Below are 13,170 nucleotides of genomic sequence, written 5' to 3' on the forward strand. Positions count from 1 at the left end.
CACACTGGGTGTCGCGATTGCTTAAAAATGAGATCTTTATGTATGAGCTGATAGAACAATTTTACCATAATTAATCAAGAAGAAAACTAGCTGGCTTATTCTGACATATGGGTGTAAAACTTGAGCCTTCTGAATGTCATTAAATTCGTTCCAATTGAAATCCTATTATTTGGAAATAAATCCTTTTCTTTCCCTCCTTCTGTACTTTTACACGACTAATTATCACCTTATAACTATAAATAACTCAGCAGAGTCACCTGCTGCTACCTTCATTAATTGTACCTTCCACACCCTATTAAATGAATGTCTCCAAATTAAATGAACATCTGTTTTTCTATAAATAAAAGGCTCCCCCCTTAGAAAAGGGACTGAGAACTGTAAAAGGTACTCTGCAGAGGAGAAGAACAACAGATTTCTTAAACAACAATGTAAACTATTTCCTTTTTCTCTCAAAATTTTCTGCAAAGCGAAATTGTATTCCCGACTTTGCAAAGTCACCTACGCAGTGGATCACACGTTATATAGGTTAAAAGCAACGGGCTGTTTTTTAAGAAACGGTCAAAACTCATTATTTAGCCTTCACTAAATAATTCAAACTTAGGTCGGCATAATAACACATTTGATGTTATCCACAGGCCACTGCACACTTGTTAGGGCAGGGAGGGAGAAAAGAAAAAAGAGAACATCAATTGCTTTGCAAGCAGAACCGTACAATGGGATATTATCCGACAATAAAAAAGAACGAAATACTAGCACATGCTACAACATGGATGACTCTTTTTTTAAAAAAAAAAAAAATTTTTTTCAACGTTAATTTATTTGTGGGACAGAGAGAGACAGAGCACGAACGGGGGAGGGGCAGAGAGAGGGAGACACAGAATCGGAAACTGGCTCCAGGCTCCGAGCCATCAGCCCAGAGCCTGACTCGGGGCTCGAACTCCCGGACCGTGAGATCATGACCTGGCTGAAGTCGGACGCTTAACCGACTGCGCCACCCAGGCGCCCCAGGAGGACTCTTGAAAACATTACACTAAGAGAAAGAAGTCGGCCACAAAACACACATTCTACTCCGCTTATGTGAAATGCCCACACTAGGCAGAGCCACGGAGATGGAAAGTAACTTAGTGATTGCCAGGGGCTGGCTTACTCTTGTGTTTTTAGCTTATTAAAGAAATGTGCTTTGGAAGAGAAAAATAATGAGATCATGAAAGACTTAATGTGTAAAGACAGGGACTCTGCTCAGGGCCCTTAGCAGAGTCTAGAGGAGGGTGGTTTGCAACGATTCAAATGCCCATCCACCGATGAAAAATATTTTCCAGTGGAATATTTGTCAGCCCCAAAAAGGAATGCAGTACTGAAACATGCTACAACACGAATGGGTGAAACTTGAAATATTTTGCCGAGTGAGACAAGCCCGTCATAAAGGACCACGTGCTGTCTGCTATGGTCTGTAGGTTTGCATCTCCCCGAAACTCACATTTTGAAAACCAAATGCTCAGTGTGATGGTATCAGGAGGTGGGGCCTTTGGGAGGTGATAGGTCAGGAGGGCAGACCCCTTCATGAACGGGGTTAGTGTCCTTATAAAAGAGGCCAGAGAAAGCTGCCTTGCTCCTTCCACCTTGTGAGGACACCAGCAGCAGTCTGCCACCAGAAGGGCCTCAGGCAACTCTCTGGCGTCCTGATTCTGTGACTTCCAGCCTCCAGAACAGTGAGAAAGAAGTTTCTGTTGTTTATGAGCCACCGGTCTGTGGTGTTTTGTTAGGGCAGCCTCACAGATTAAGAGGAAGCACTCTTTCGTTTATTTGAAAGGCCAGAAAAGGCAAACCTACAGAGACAGAGGACAGATTAGTAGCTGCCTAGGGCTGGGGATGGGGCACTGGGGAGTGACCGCTAAAGAATTTGGGGTTTGGGGGATGGGGAGAGGTGATAACAATGCTCTAAGGTTGATTGTAGTGAGGGTTGCATAACTGTAAATATACTAAAAACCACTGAATGGTACGCATTAAACGGGTGGATTTTATAGTATGTGATTTCCATCTCAGTAAATCTCTTAGAAAAAAATAAAGAATGAATCTAACAAAACGTTTGTTTTAAAGGCACTAGAGTCCTGTGGCTGTACCCGCTCCCCCCCCCCCCCCCGATTTCTCTGTCCCCCTTTCACCTCCCTCTCCCCAGCCTGAAAGTTCTAGTTGGACCGACTTAGAGGTTTGGGGGTCATTTCAAGGAAAGGTCAGTAAACAAGGACACTTGAAGATCGTCTCCAGGCACGACTGGGGCGCCATCTGCCTCCTCCTGCGAGGGACCCTGATGGCTGGCTGGCACCTTGAACACCGTCTAGGTGTGAGTAGGGAGGGCCTCACGCCCCTGGCCGGGCCCCTTTCCAGCTCGCGCATGGAGCCCTGGGCCCACGGGGTGCCAGCAGACACAGGCGAGGTTAGAGCCGGCAGGCGCCAGCCCACCGTCGCCCTGGGAGGGCAGGCTCCCTCCCGCCTTCGCGGAGCGCACCTAGGGTGCTGGCCGGCGCTCCCGCCGCTCCCCGGGAGCAGCCAGGTCTGCAGAACCGGCTCCCAGCGCGGGTGGAGCCGCGCAGACCTTCCCGAACCGGTTACACCAGAAACCCCGAAAGCCAGTTGCTTTGTCCTCCACCGCCCCGCTCCCACAGTGGACACCTTGGTAATTTAAAAAGCAAGGGCGAGGGAGGGAGTCCGAAAGGAAGCCGGGCCTAAGCGGACCCTGCAATCCGGACCCCGGCCCTCACCCCTGCGGAGGGAATCCGACAAGGGGGGCGCGGCCCCGGCGGGAGCAGCTCGGGTGGGAATCCGGGCTCCCGCCGACGCAGCGCCCCCTCCCGGCCCAGGCCGGGGCGGCTCCCGCGGACGCGGGTCCCCGGCACCGAGGGGAGGAGGGACGCGCGTCGACGCGGTGACCGGGGCGCGGGGCAGCGCGGGGGCGGGGACTCGGGGGCCGGGGCAGGCGGGCGCGGCGCGCACACGCAGCGGGGCGGCCCGGAGCGGCCCCGGCGCGGCCCCTTCCTGGCCCCGCTCGCCAGCCTGTCTCCCCGGAGCGTCGGCGCCGCCCATGGCCGAGGTGCTGGAGCCGGACCCCGCGACAGCCGAGCGCGCGGCGGCCCAGGCTGTGGAGACGCCGGGCTGGACGGCCCCGGAGGACGCGGGCCCCCAGGTAGGCGCCTCCCACGGGCGCGGAGGGTGCGGGCCAGAGCGCGCCGGCTGATTTGCGGTGGGGCCGGCGGGTCCCACAGATTTAAGTAAAAAGTACAATTTTTGAAGTCGTCTGGGCCCCCAGGTGGGGAAATGCTGCCCAGATGGGGAAATTCGGTCGGTTAGCCGTAATCTGTGGCTACATCTTCACTTCTCTTGAGGTTAAAAAAGAAAAACGAATTAGCCGCAGTGGGACCCTCCCGGCCCAGGGGACGTAACAGATGCTCGGTCTCAACGAGAATAGAGCCGACCGACTCCCCCACCCCTGCGTGTGGGGCCGAGGCCTCCAGCGGCTCAAATCCAAGGATGGGAGCCTCAGGGGAGGGGCCCTGCCCGGTTCTAAGGAACCAGAACCAGACGCCTATCCCAGCGGGGCGCAGGTCCCGAGATCAAGGGCAATCCTGGTGGACCCGAGACCAAGTCACCTGTTCTGTTGCCTCTCACGTCCTGCCTTTTTAGAATTGCTTCCCAAGTTTCCTCTGTTCTATTTTAGCCCGGAAGTTACGAGATCCGACATTATGGACCAGCCAAATGGGTCAGCACTTCCGTTGAGTCTATGGACTGGGATTCAGCCATCCAAACTGGTTTTACGAAGCTGAACAGCTACATTCAAGGCAAAAATGAGAAAGGTGAAGACAATTTACCTTATAATTATATATATAATACAGTGGCTGAGTGCCCAGGCTTATTCTTGCGTTTTAGCTTGCTAAAGAAATATACTTTAGAATAGAAAAATAATGAGATCATGAAAGACTTAAAGTGTGAAGACAGGGACTCTGCTCGGGGCCCTTAGCAGAGTCTAGAGGAGGGTAGTACTGGGTAGTGCTTTTCAGCCTCTGTTCTTGTCTGTTTCTGCCGGATGAACTGGGCCTCTGTGTAGCTAGTGTTAAGTCCTTTTCATGGCGAATGCTTCCAGATAATTTGGTGACTGCTGTGGTAAGAGTCATCAGGAGGTAGGAAGGTACAAAGAACACAAGATCCAGGGTCGCCAGACATCTGGTTCTGGCTCTGGTGCTATTTATATTTTACCAGTTCACTTAGTCTACGGGATCTCAGTTTCTGAATTTTAAAACGTGACGAATAGACTGGACTCTATGATCTCTAATTTTCCTTTCTATCCCTAAAACTAGAATGTATTCACCAAAAATATTAATCGTACAGAAAGTGCTTAATGTGGCCAGTGGATAATTGAATCATTTTCCCTTTATTATTATTATTATTTTGAGAGAGAGTGCATGAGTGAGCATGAGTGGGGGAGGGGCAGAGAGAGAGAGAGAGAGAGAGAGAGAGAGAGAGAATCCCAGACTGCACATAGTGCAGAGCCTGACATGGGCTCAAACTCACAAACTGTGAGGTCATGACCTGAGCTGAACTCAGGAGTTTGACACGTAACCGACTGAGCCACGCAGGCGCCCCTTGCCCTTATTTTTTAAAGATGCAAATTATCTTAAAGGTAAATTTTATGTCGGTAGCATAAGGTAAGTCAGGAAACTCAGATCAAAGAAATTAGTAGATTCAGTCTTTAGAAGTAGCCATACAGATACTAAATCTGCTTTCACGGTCCTTTCATGGTATTTAAATTCACTATTTTATGGCCCAGAGATGAAAATAAAGATGACCGCTCCAGTGACAAGCTACGTGGAGCCCGGTTCAGGCCCTTTTAGCGAGTCTACCATTACCGTTTCCCTGTACATCCCCTCTGAACAGCAACCTGATCCGCCCAGGCCTTCAGAGTCAGATGTCTTCATTGAAGACAGAGCAGAAATGACCGTGTTCGTCCGGTAAGTGGTAGATAATTTAGAGCCCTGCGGACTGCCAGTTTTCCTTGGCTGCACTCAGTTTAGCTCCTATGCAATTTCAGTAGGCTTTTCGCCCTTGCACAAAACAGAGGTCTGATGCATTTTGTGGGGTTTTCCTGCTGGGTTAGTTTTATATGTTACTAAGGGTCTCTTGCAGGGTATAATCACTTCGTGTCATGAAGAGTCTGTGTCACAGACCTTCCGCAAATAAGACGCGATGCACATCATTCTCAAAGCACAAGACTGCCCTTACCTGCCTCGAGGTAAACCTGTACGAAAATCCTAACACATGGTGCACGGTACCCCTCCTCCCGGCTTCGAGGTTCTGAGAGCCCCAGACTCTTCCCTGCGTTCTCCGGCCCAAGGGATGGTACCCGCTTCCTGCAGTTACTGCCTCTGTTAGTTGAGTGGTTCCTATGTACCGTTTCAGACTTGGGGTACCTGTTTGACGCATTCCTTCAATTCTCTCTGTTGAAATTTAAAAGCACACACGGAATGTGATAACAGTCTCATATGGGAGTCCCTTTATTCCGTTCTGTCCCTCTTGTCACCACCAACCTGCTAAAAGCATCTGTTTCTCTGTCTGTTTCCCATGTACTCCTCAGAACACCACCGTCTGGAAGAGACCGCACCATCTCCTTGGAACTGCCCTTGCCACCCTTGGCAGTGCCCTTGCATTTGTCACATGATGGCAGTCCTTGCCCGTGTGACCCCTGAAGCCTTTGTGTATCGTATATTGACTTTGTATATTGACTAATCTATTCTCTGGATACTTACACAGCCTAAATCTGAGAATGTCACTCTCTGGCCGTTCGTCTTCTGTTCCTCTCTTTCACCTGTCCCTCTCTCTCACCTGTCCCTCTCTCTCACCCTGTTCCTCTCTCTCACCCAAGAATGCTCCACATTGACCCTCATGTCAGAACAGACTTACTCTGGGTGATCTGTTTACAAAGCTCTAACTCCCTGTGTCCCGTGACTCTCCTATTGTCTCTAGCCCTGATTTCTCTACTTGTTGGACATTTCCATGTGAAGGGTGTGGGGATTAAACTCAACAGCTCTAAAAATGAGCCTTCCCCCAATTGCCAGTTTATAGGGGCAGTGATCTTCTAGTGGCTGTCTCAGAAAAGGGCCTCATTTGACAATAAATTTCATATATTGAAAAAATAAAATAAACAGTCAAAGAGCTATAAAAAAAGAAAAGAAAAGAAAAGGGCCGCATCAGCCAGACAGCCTCCCCAGCAGAGGTCTCCACGGCCACCAGCAGCGCACTCTTCCCTGACAACTGATTGCCAGATCTGGTCCATTCTCCTTGGAAATGATCCATGATTCTGTTCCCTTCTCTCCATCCCTGGGACTTCCTCAGGACCTCATCTTACGGGAACCACACCCAAGTCATCTTCGTGTACCCTAGTGCTTGGCACAGTGCCCGATCCCCCGCAGATGCTCGGATGTTTATTCATCTCAGATCTCGTGTGTTCCGCCTCAGCAGCCTCCCGGCTGTTGGGAGCAACCTGCCCGCCGTTCTCTTCCTGTCCCGCCTCACACTGGAGTCCTCGATCTTCCTTACTACAGCAGCAGCAAAGCAATAAACCCCAACCTGGGACTTCACTAAAAATCTCTGTGGCTTTCTACTTGCTTCAGGGTGAAGTTCGGATTGTTCACGATGTCTTTTATCACGTGACCCAACCCCGTCTCCCCACTGGTTATGTTCCCCTGACCTTCCCGCCCTTCACGGAGCAGGCCATTTCTTCCATCTCTCTCTCTCTGTCTTTTTAAGTTCTGATTTAAGTTCCAGTTAGTTAACGTACAGTGTAATGTTAGTTTCAGGTGTATGATACAGTGATTCAGCACTTCTACACTTGACCCCGTGCTCATCATAGCAAGTGCCCTTCTTAGTCCCAGTCACCTATTTAACCCATCCCCCCACCCACCTCCAAACCATCAGTTTGTTCTCTATTGGTAAGAGTTTGTTTTTTTGGTTTGCTTCTTGTTGGGTTTGTGTGTGTGTGTGTGTGTGTGTGCCTTTGCTCATATGTTTTGTTTCTTAAATTCTACATATAAGTGAAATCATATGGTATTTGTTTTTCTCTGGCTTATTTCATTTAGCATTATATTCTCTAGCTCCAGCCATGTTGTTGCAAATGGCAAGATTTCATTCTTTTTTATGCCTGAGTAATATTCCATTGTGTGTGTGTGTGTGTGTGTGTATGTGTATGTATATATACACCACATATTATGTATATACCACGTCTTCTTTATCCATTCATCAATTGATGGCCACTGGACGCTGGGCTGTTTCCATGCTTTGGCTGTTGTAGATAAGGCTGCTATAAACATCAGGGTGCATGTATCCCTTCAAACTAGTATTTTTGTATTCTTTGGGTAAATAAATACCTAGTAGTGCAGTTGTTGGATCGTAGGGTAGTTCTTTTTTAACTTTTTGAGGGACCTCCATACTGTTTTCCAGAGTGGCTGAACCAGTCTGCATTCCCACCAGCAGTGCCAGAGGGTCCCCCTTTCTCCACATCCTTGCCAACACCCGTTGTTTCTTGTGTTGTTGATTTTAGCCATTCTTATAGGTGTGAAGTGATATCTCATTGTAGTTTTGATTTGCATTTCCCTGCTAAGTGATGTTGAGCATCTTTTCATGTGTCTATTGGCCATCTGTATATCTTTTTTGGAGAAATGTCTATTCGTGTTTTCTTTCTTTCTTTTTTTTAATGTTTATTTATTTATTTAGAGAGAGAGCAAGAGAGAGACCACGTGAGTTGGGGAGGGGCAGAGAGAGGAGGAGAGAGAATCCAAGCAGGCTCCCTGCTGTCAGTGAAGAGCCCGATGTGGGGCTCTGTGCATGTTTTCTGCCCATTTTTTAATTGGATTGTTTGGTTTTGGGGGTGTTGGGTTTTATAAGTGCTTTATATAATTTGGATACTAACCCTTTATCAGATATCTTATATGAAAATATCTTCTCCCATTCCATAGGTTGCCTCTTAGTTTTGTTGATTGTTTCCTTTGCTGTGCAGAAGTTTTTTTTATTTTGACATAATCCCTATAGCTTGTTTTTGCTTTTATTTCCCTTGCCTTAAGAGACATACCTAGAAAGAAGTTGCTGTAGGTGATGTCAAAGAAGTGACTGCCTGTGTTCTCTTCTAGGATTTTATGGCCTCAGGTCTCACATTTAGGTCTTTAACCCATTCTGAATTTATTTTTGTGCATGGTGAAACAGAGTGGTCCAGTTTCGTTCTTTTGCATGTTGCTGTCCAGTTTTCCAACACCATTTGTTGAAGACACAGTCCAATATTCCATTAGATATTTGTTCCTTCTTTGTCAAAGACTAATTAACCATATAAATGTGAGTTCCTTTCTGGGTTTTTTATTCTGTTCCGCTGATCTATGTGTCTGTTTTTGTGCCAGTACCATACTGTTTTGATCACTACGGCTTTGTAGTATAACATGAAGTCTGGAATTGTGATGCCTCCAGCTTTGCTTTTTCTTTTTCAAGGTCGCTGTGGCTCTTCAGGGTCTTTTGTGGTTCCATACAAATTTTAGCATTGTTTGATCCGGCTCTGCGACAGATGTCGTTGGTACTTTGATAGAGATTGCATCGCATGTGTAGATTGCTTTGGGTAGTATTGACATTTTAACAATATTTCTTCTTCCGGTCCATGAGCATGGAATGTCTTTCAATTTCTTTGTGTCTTCTCGGTTTCTTTCATCGGTATTTTTTAGTTTTCAGAGTACAGGTCTTTCATATCTTTGGTTAGGTTTATTCCTAGGTATCGTATTGTTTCGGGCACAGTTGTACATGGGATTGATTCCTTAATTTCTCTTTCTTCTGCTTCATTATTGGTGTGTAGAAATGCAACTGATTTCTGTACGTCGATTGTATATCCTGCGACTTTGCTGAATTCCTATATCCGTTCTAGCAGTGTTTTGGTGGAGTCTTTCGGGTTTTCTATCTATAGTATCCTGTCATCTGCAAAGAGTGAAAGTTTTACTTCTCCCCTGCCAGTTTGCATATATTTTCATTTCTTTTTGTTGCCTGATTGCCGTGGCCAGGATCTGCCACATCTCTTTACCTGTGACCTCAGGCAGGTTTACTCACATGTTCTTTGCCTAAAGCTCTTCTTTTGTAAGATGTGTATAGTCACAGTGCCTACCTGTCTCATAGGGTTGCCATGACGATTACATCAGTTGATGTCTGTTAAATACTTAAAACAGACACATTGTCTTCCTACTAGCTCTAGCTTCCTCTTTCCCCTCTTCCTGGAGCATCCACTTTTCCCCTTCAGGACTTGTATCAAATAGTACCTCATCTGTGATGCCTTCCTCAGTTTCTCCCGTCAGCCAGCCACTCCGTTCTCCTATTATTCTCAGTTATAACGATCTACGTACAGACTGTAACTTTCTCAAGAACACAGCAGCATGGTACATGTTCATACCCTGCAGCTCCTGGCAAGGGCAGGTGCGTGGGAAGGGAATCAGATGTTTGTGTACTGAGTAAAGCTGTGGATGGATCACGGTAGAACAATGTGTCTTCAGAAAACAAAAGATGATTTCTAACTAGGGGGCTCAAAACTTGACTTCAAGGAAGAAATGGGATCCGAAAGTCAGTTCCCTTTCGGCAGAGCATACTAAAAGTTGGCTCTTGGTTAAGGAAATATTAAATGTAGGAAGCAAAATATTTCTCAACACGTGGTTCAGAGTTATAATTATCAGTCAACATTCTGAAAATTAGAACCGTGTTATCAGTTTATCTTCAATGTTTTATTTCATGTACATGTACATACATCGATTCCTACACCATTCAGTGAGGATTTGAAAGATACTGGGTGTCTGATGAACATTGTTGAATGAAATAGACATGGTTTGTACCCTTGAGAGCTTACATCTTAGCTGAAGAATGGTAGGACCAATCGTTCCATTGGCACATTGACAATAAAACCTATGCTACAGAAGGCATAATGGGAATATGTTTTATTTTCTGTGTTTCCCATTCTTAACCTTCAAAATCAAATTCATCGTGTTTACATGTCGGCAACTCAGCTGGGTCTATGTACCATCATAATTTAACCTCAGGACATTTTTGTTTGTATACTTTAAAATCTATACTTAAACTTTTATTCTCTTTCCCCACTTTTTATTTAAATCTTCTGCCTGTCTTTTCTTCCCCATCCCCATAGCAACCGCCTAACTGGCTCCTTCCCTCCAGTCTATTTTCCATCTGTCTTTCCCGGATCCTATCAAGTTACTTTTCTGCTCACCATCCTTCAAATAATCTCTGAAGGCCTTGGGATGACATACTAGTCTCTTCTTTCTGGCTCTGACTCACCTTTCAGAGCTCATTTTGTGGCTCACTATGAACATGCTTTGTGTTTTTGAACTTCTGTTCATTTTCTTATCCTTCTCCATTTTCCCTTTTTCTACCCAGCAAGACCATCCATTCCAGCCAACTCCGTCCATTCCAGACCCAACTCAGAGGCTATCCCTTACTCCTGGGTCAGTCGTATCCTCAGTGTTCCCAAGCATATTGATCCTGTCTGTTAAATCTCTTCTCGGGCTAGGTATAAAGAGCTGCCTAAATGTTCCTCTATAAATTCTTACATTCGAAACTGTATCATACTCATCTGTAATGTAGAGCCTACCCTTTTCCCCAGGAGAGGAAGAAAGGGGAAATATTCCACAGCAAACTAAAAGTCTGAAAGGGAATCTTCTAAGGGGCTTTCATTGTCACCACTGACCAGCAGCATCAGCATTATTGGGAGCTTGTTAGGAACACGGTTGCCCGGGCCCCACCCCAGACGTTCTGAATCAGCATTTTAGCAAGTTTCCCAGGTCACCTGTACGCTCCTTAGTCTGAAAAGCAAGAATTAGAGCACGAAATGGTGAAAGTCCCAAATCTGCCTGCCAGCAGATGGGACACGTGCCTCCTCTGGGGTCCCCTCAGTGAGGCCACTTGGAGAATGGACACCAGAGGAGAATGCTGGGGGGCGGTGGGGGAGGGGGCGGGGGGAGCTTGGGAGCAGCACTTAATAGTACCGGCTTCTGCTTGCCTCTTCAGACTGACCTTTATGTCAGCATGAGCCTCATTCGTGGTTATTTGCTTTCTCCTTCGCAGGTCTTTCGATGGATTCTCTAGTGCTCAAAAGAATCAAGAACAACTTTTGACATTAGCAAGCATGTTGAGGGAAGAAGGAAAAGTTTTCAATGAGAAGGTTTACTATACCGCAGGCTACAACAGTCCTTTCAAGTTGCTTGATAGAAATAATGAAGTGTGGTTGATTCAGAAAAATGAACCCTGCAAAGAAACTGAATGAGGGAAAAAAGGAAGTACCATTGCTTAGCGTAGATATCCAACGTACCGACATGTAAAATGCAGGTCTAGTATCTCTACCCGAGAGAACTATGGTGATTTGAGCTGATTTCCAAGGTGCCTTTTAATGCTTGAAGCTTTATCTAGATACACAGGTAATAGGGGAGAGTCTTCTAGAAACATGAGAAGCAGTCACAGCTCTGGAGGGTGGGTATTTCTATGAGGGTCCAGGAAGTGTCTTATTGCTTGACCCTTCTTCGCTGTATCACAATCATGTTGGCCTTTTTTGACTTGAATTTATGTCATTTGGATGTTATCCCCTCTAGCTATTATCAATAAAAATGCTAAAGAGGTATCCTGTGTGGAACAGTTCGGCTCTCAAGCCTAGAGAGGTGACCTTCAGCTGAGAACGAAAATCAAATTCTTTTGCACCTTTTAGGTTGTGATTTTTGATACGAGACAAGCTAGATTTCTGGCTTTGAAATTATTATGGATATAAAATTTCAAAATCTCAGGCAATTATTTTTCCAAAGGTATTTGCTTGCACTGATGATTTATTGGTTTTTTGCCAAAAAGAAATTAAATTTCTTTTTCAGCTCACTTAACAAAACCAACTGGGGGACTCCTTCTAGCCCTCCTACTAGAATATCCACAGTACCAGCCTCTACTGGTAGGAGGTAAATATTTCTAATATTTACTCTAGAGTTCTATATAAAATAGACATCTCTTATACAGTAAATTCCATTTGAAAGAAGAGAAGCATACTTCTGATGACCAGCATTTAGTTGTGATCTGAAATATGTTCAATAAAAAAAGTTGAGTGGTGCCTCGGTGGCTCAGTTGGTTGAACATCCGACTCTTGATTTTGGCTCAGGTCATGATCGCAGGGCTTGCACTCACTCTGCGTCTCTGAGATAAGATTGAAAACGGGGCCCCCGGGTGGCTCAGTCTGTTAAGCATCCAACTTCAGCTCAGGTCATGATCTCACGGTTTGTGAGTTCTGAGCCCCGCATCAGGCTCTGTGCTGACAGCTCGGAGCCTGGAGCCTGCCTGGGATTCTGTGTCTCCCCCTCTCTCTGCCCTTCCCCTGCTCACACTCTGTCTCTCTCAAAAATAAACATTAAAAAAATTTCTTTATTAAAATTAAAATTTAAAAATGGATTTTGTACTATTCAAGCACAGCATATCCCATTTTTCCCTTCTCTTCCATAAATTAAAAACGAAAACATTTTTCAGCCCTAAATCCAGAGAATGTTTCTCATAGCAATGAATCCGTTGTTGTAATTACGTGGCTGGCACCGACTACAAAATATCTCTTATGTCAACATTTCTATGGAGATGTTTTTCTTCTCTTATTTATAGGAAATTTATGCGTGGGCTTTTTTTTAAAGTTTATTTATTTTGAGAAAGAAACCGAGTGAGTGGGGGAGAGGCAGAGAGATAGAATCCCAGGCAGTCTCCACACTGTCAGCACAGAGCCTGATGCGGGGCTTGAACTCGTGAACCATGAAATCATGACCTGAGTCGGATGCTTAACCGACTGAGCCACCCAGGTGCCCCTACGCTTTTTCCTAAGGCTAAACCATCCACCTGTGCTTTTGGTCTAATTCTTGTCCCATCAGTTATGCTTCTCCTCTCCTCTTCAGGCTTTCCTGCCCCACATGCTCCAACCACTCTGTCAACAGGGTCAGATTCTGCCTGATCCTCCCCGCCCCCCCCCCAAATTAAATCCTAGTTCCCCCTAGACCCTTATGTGGGGCAATCATTCCCATCTCTCCTTTGCCTGGATTGTCCCATTTCCCTGGGAAGAGTTATCCAGCTTCCTTGGGAGTTCAAGGT

General features: G+C 46.0%; 1 protein-coding gene across 1 annotated transcript; it reads left to right on the top strand.

Moving 5' to 3' along the window:
- The first annotated feature begins 2,956 nt into the window (after nucleotides 1-2,956).
- Nucleotides 2,957-12,170, top strand: HEBP2 (heme binding protein 2). The gene is made up of 4 exons (XM_047860808.1): nucleotides 2,957-3,181; nucleotides 3,713-3,848; nucleotides 4,820-5,000; nucleotides 11,137-12,170. The coding sequence occupies exons 1-4, from the start codon at nucleotides 3,080-3,082 to the stop codon at nucleotides 11,333-11,335; spliced, it is 618 nt and encodes a 205-aa protein (XP_047716764.1). The 5' UTR covers nucleotides 2,957-3,079; the 3' UTR covers nucleotides 11,336-12,170.
- Nucleotides 12,171-13,170: the final 1,000 nt, after the last annotated feature.

This window comes from Prionailurus viverrinus, chromosome B2 (genome assembly GCF_022837055.1).
Source record: "Prionailurus viverrinus isolate Anna chromosome B2, UM_Priviv_1.0, whole genome shotgun sequence".
In the NCBI taxonomy this organism is placed as follows: Eukaryota; Metazoa; Chordata; class Mammalia; order Carnivora; family Felidae; genus Prionailurus; species Prionailurus viverrinus.

Excerpts from the sequence above, each read along its gene's own strand:
- HEBP2 (XM_047860808.1), top strand. The coding sequence starts at position 3,080 with ATGGCCGAGGTGCTGGAGCCGGACCCCGCGACAGCCGAGCGCGCGGCG. Across the intron at positions 3,182-3,712 it reads CGGAGGACGCGGGCCCCCAG|CCCGGAAGTTACGAGATCCG; the intron begins GTAGGCGCCTCC and ends GTTCTATTTTAG. Across the intron at positions 3,849-4,819 it reads TCAAGGCAAAAATGAGAAAG|AGATGAAAATAAAGATGACC; the intron begins GTGAAGACAATT and ends TTTATGGCCCAG.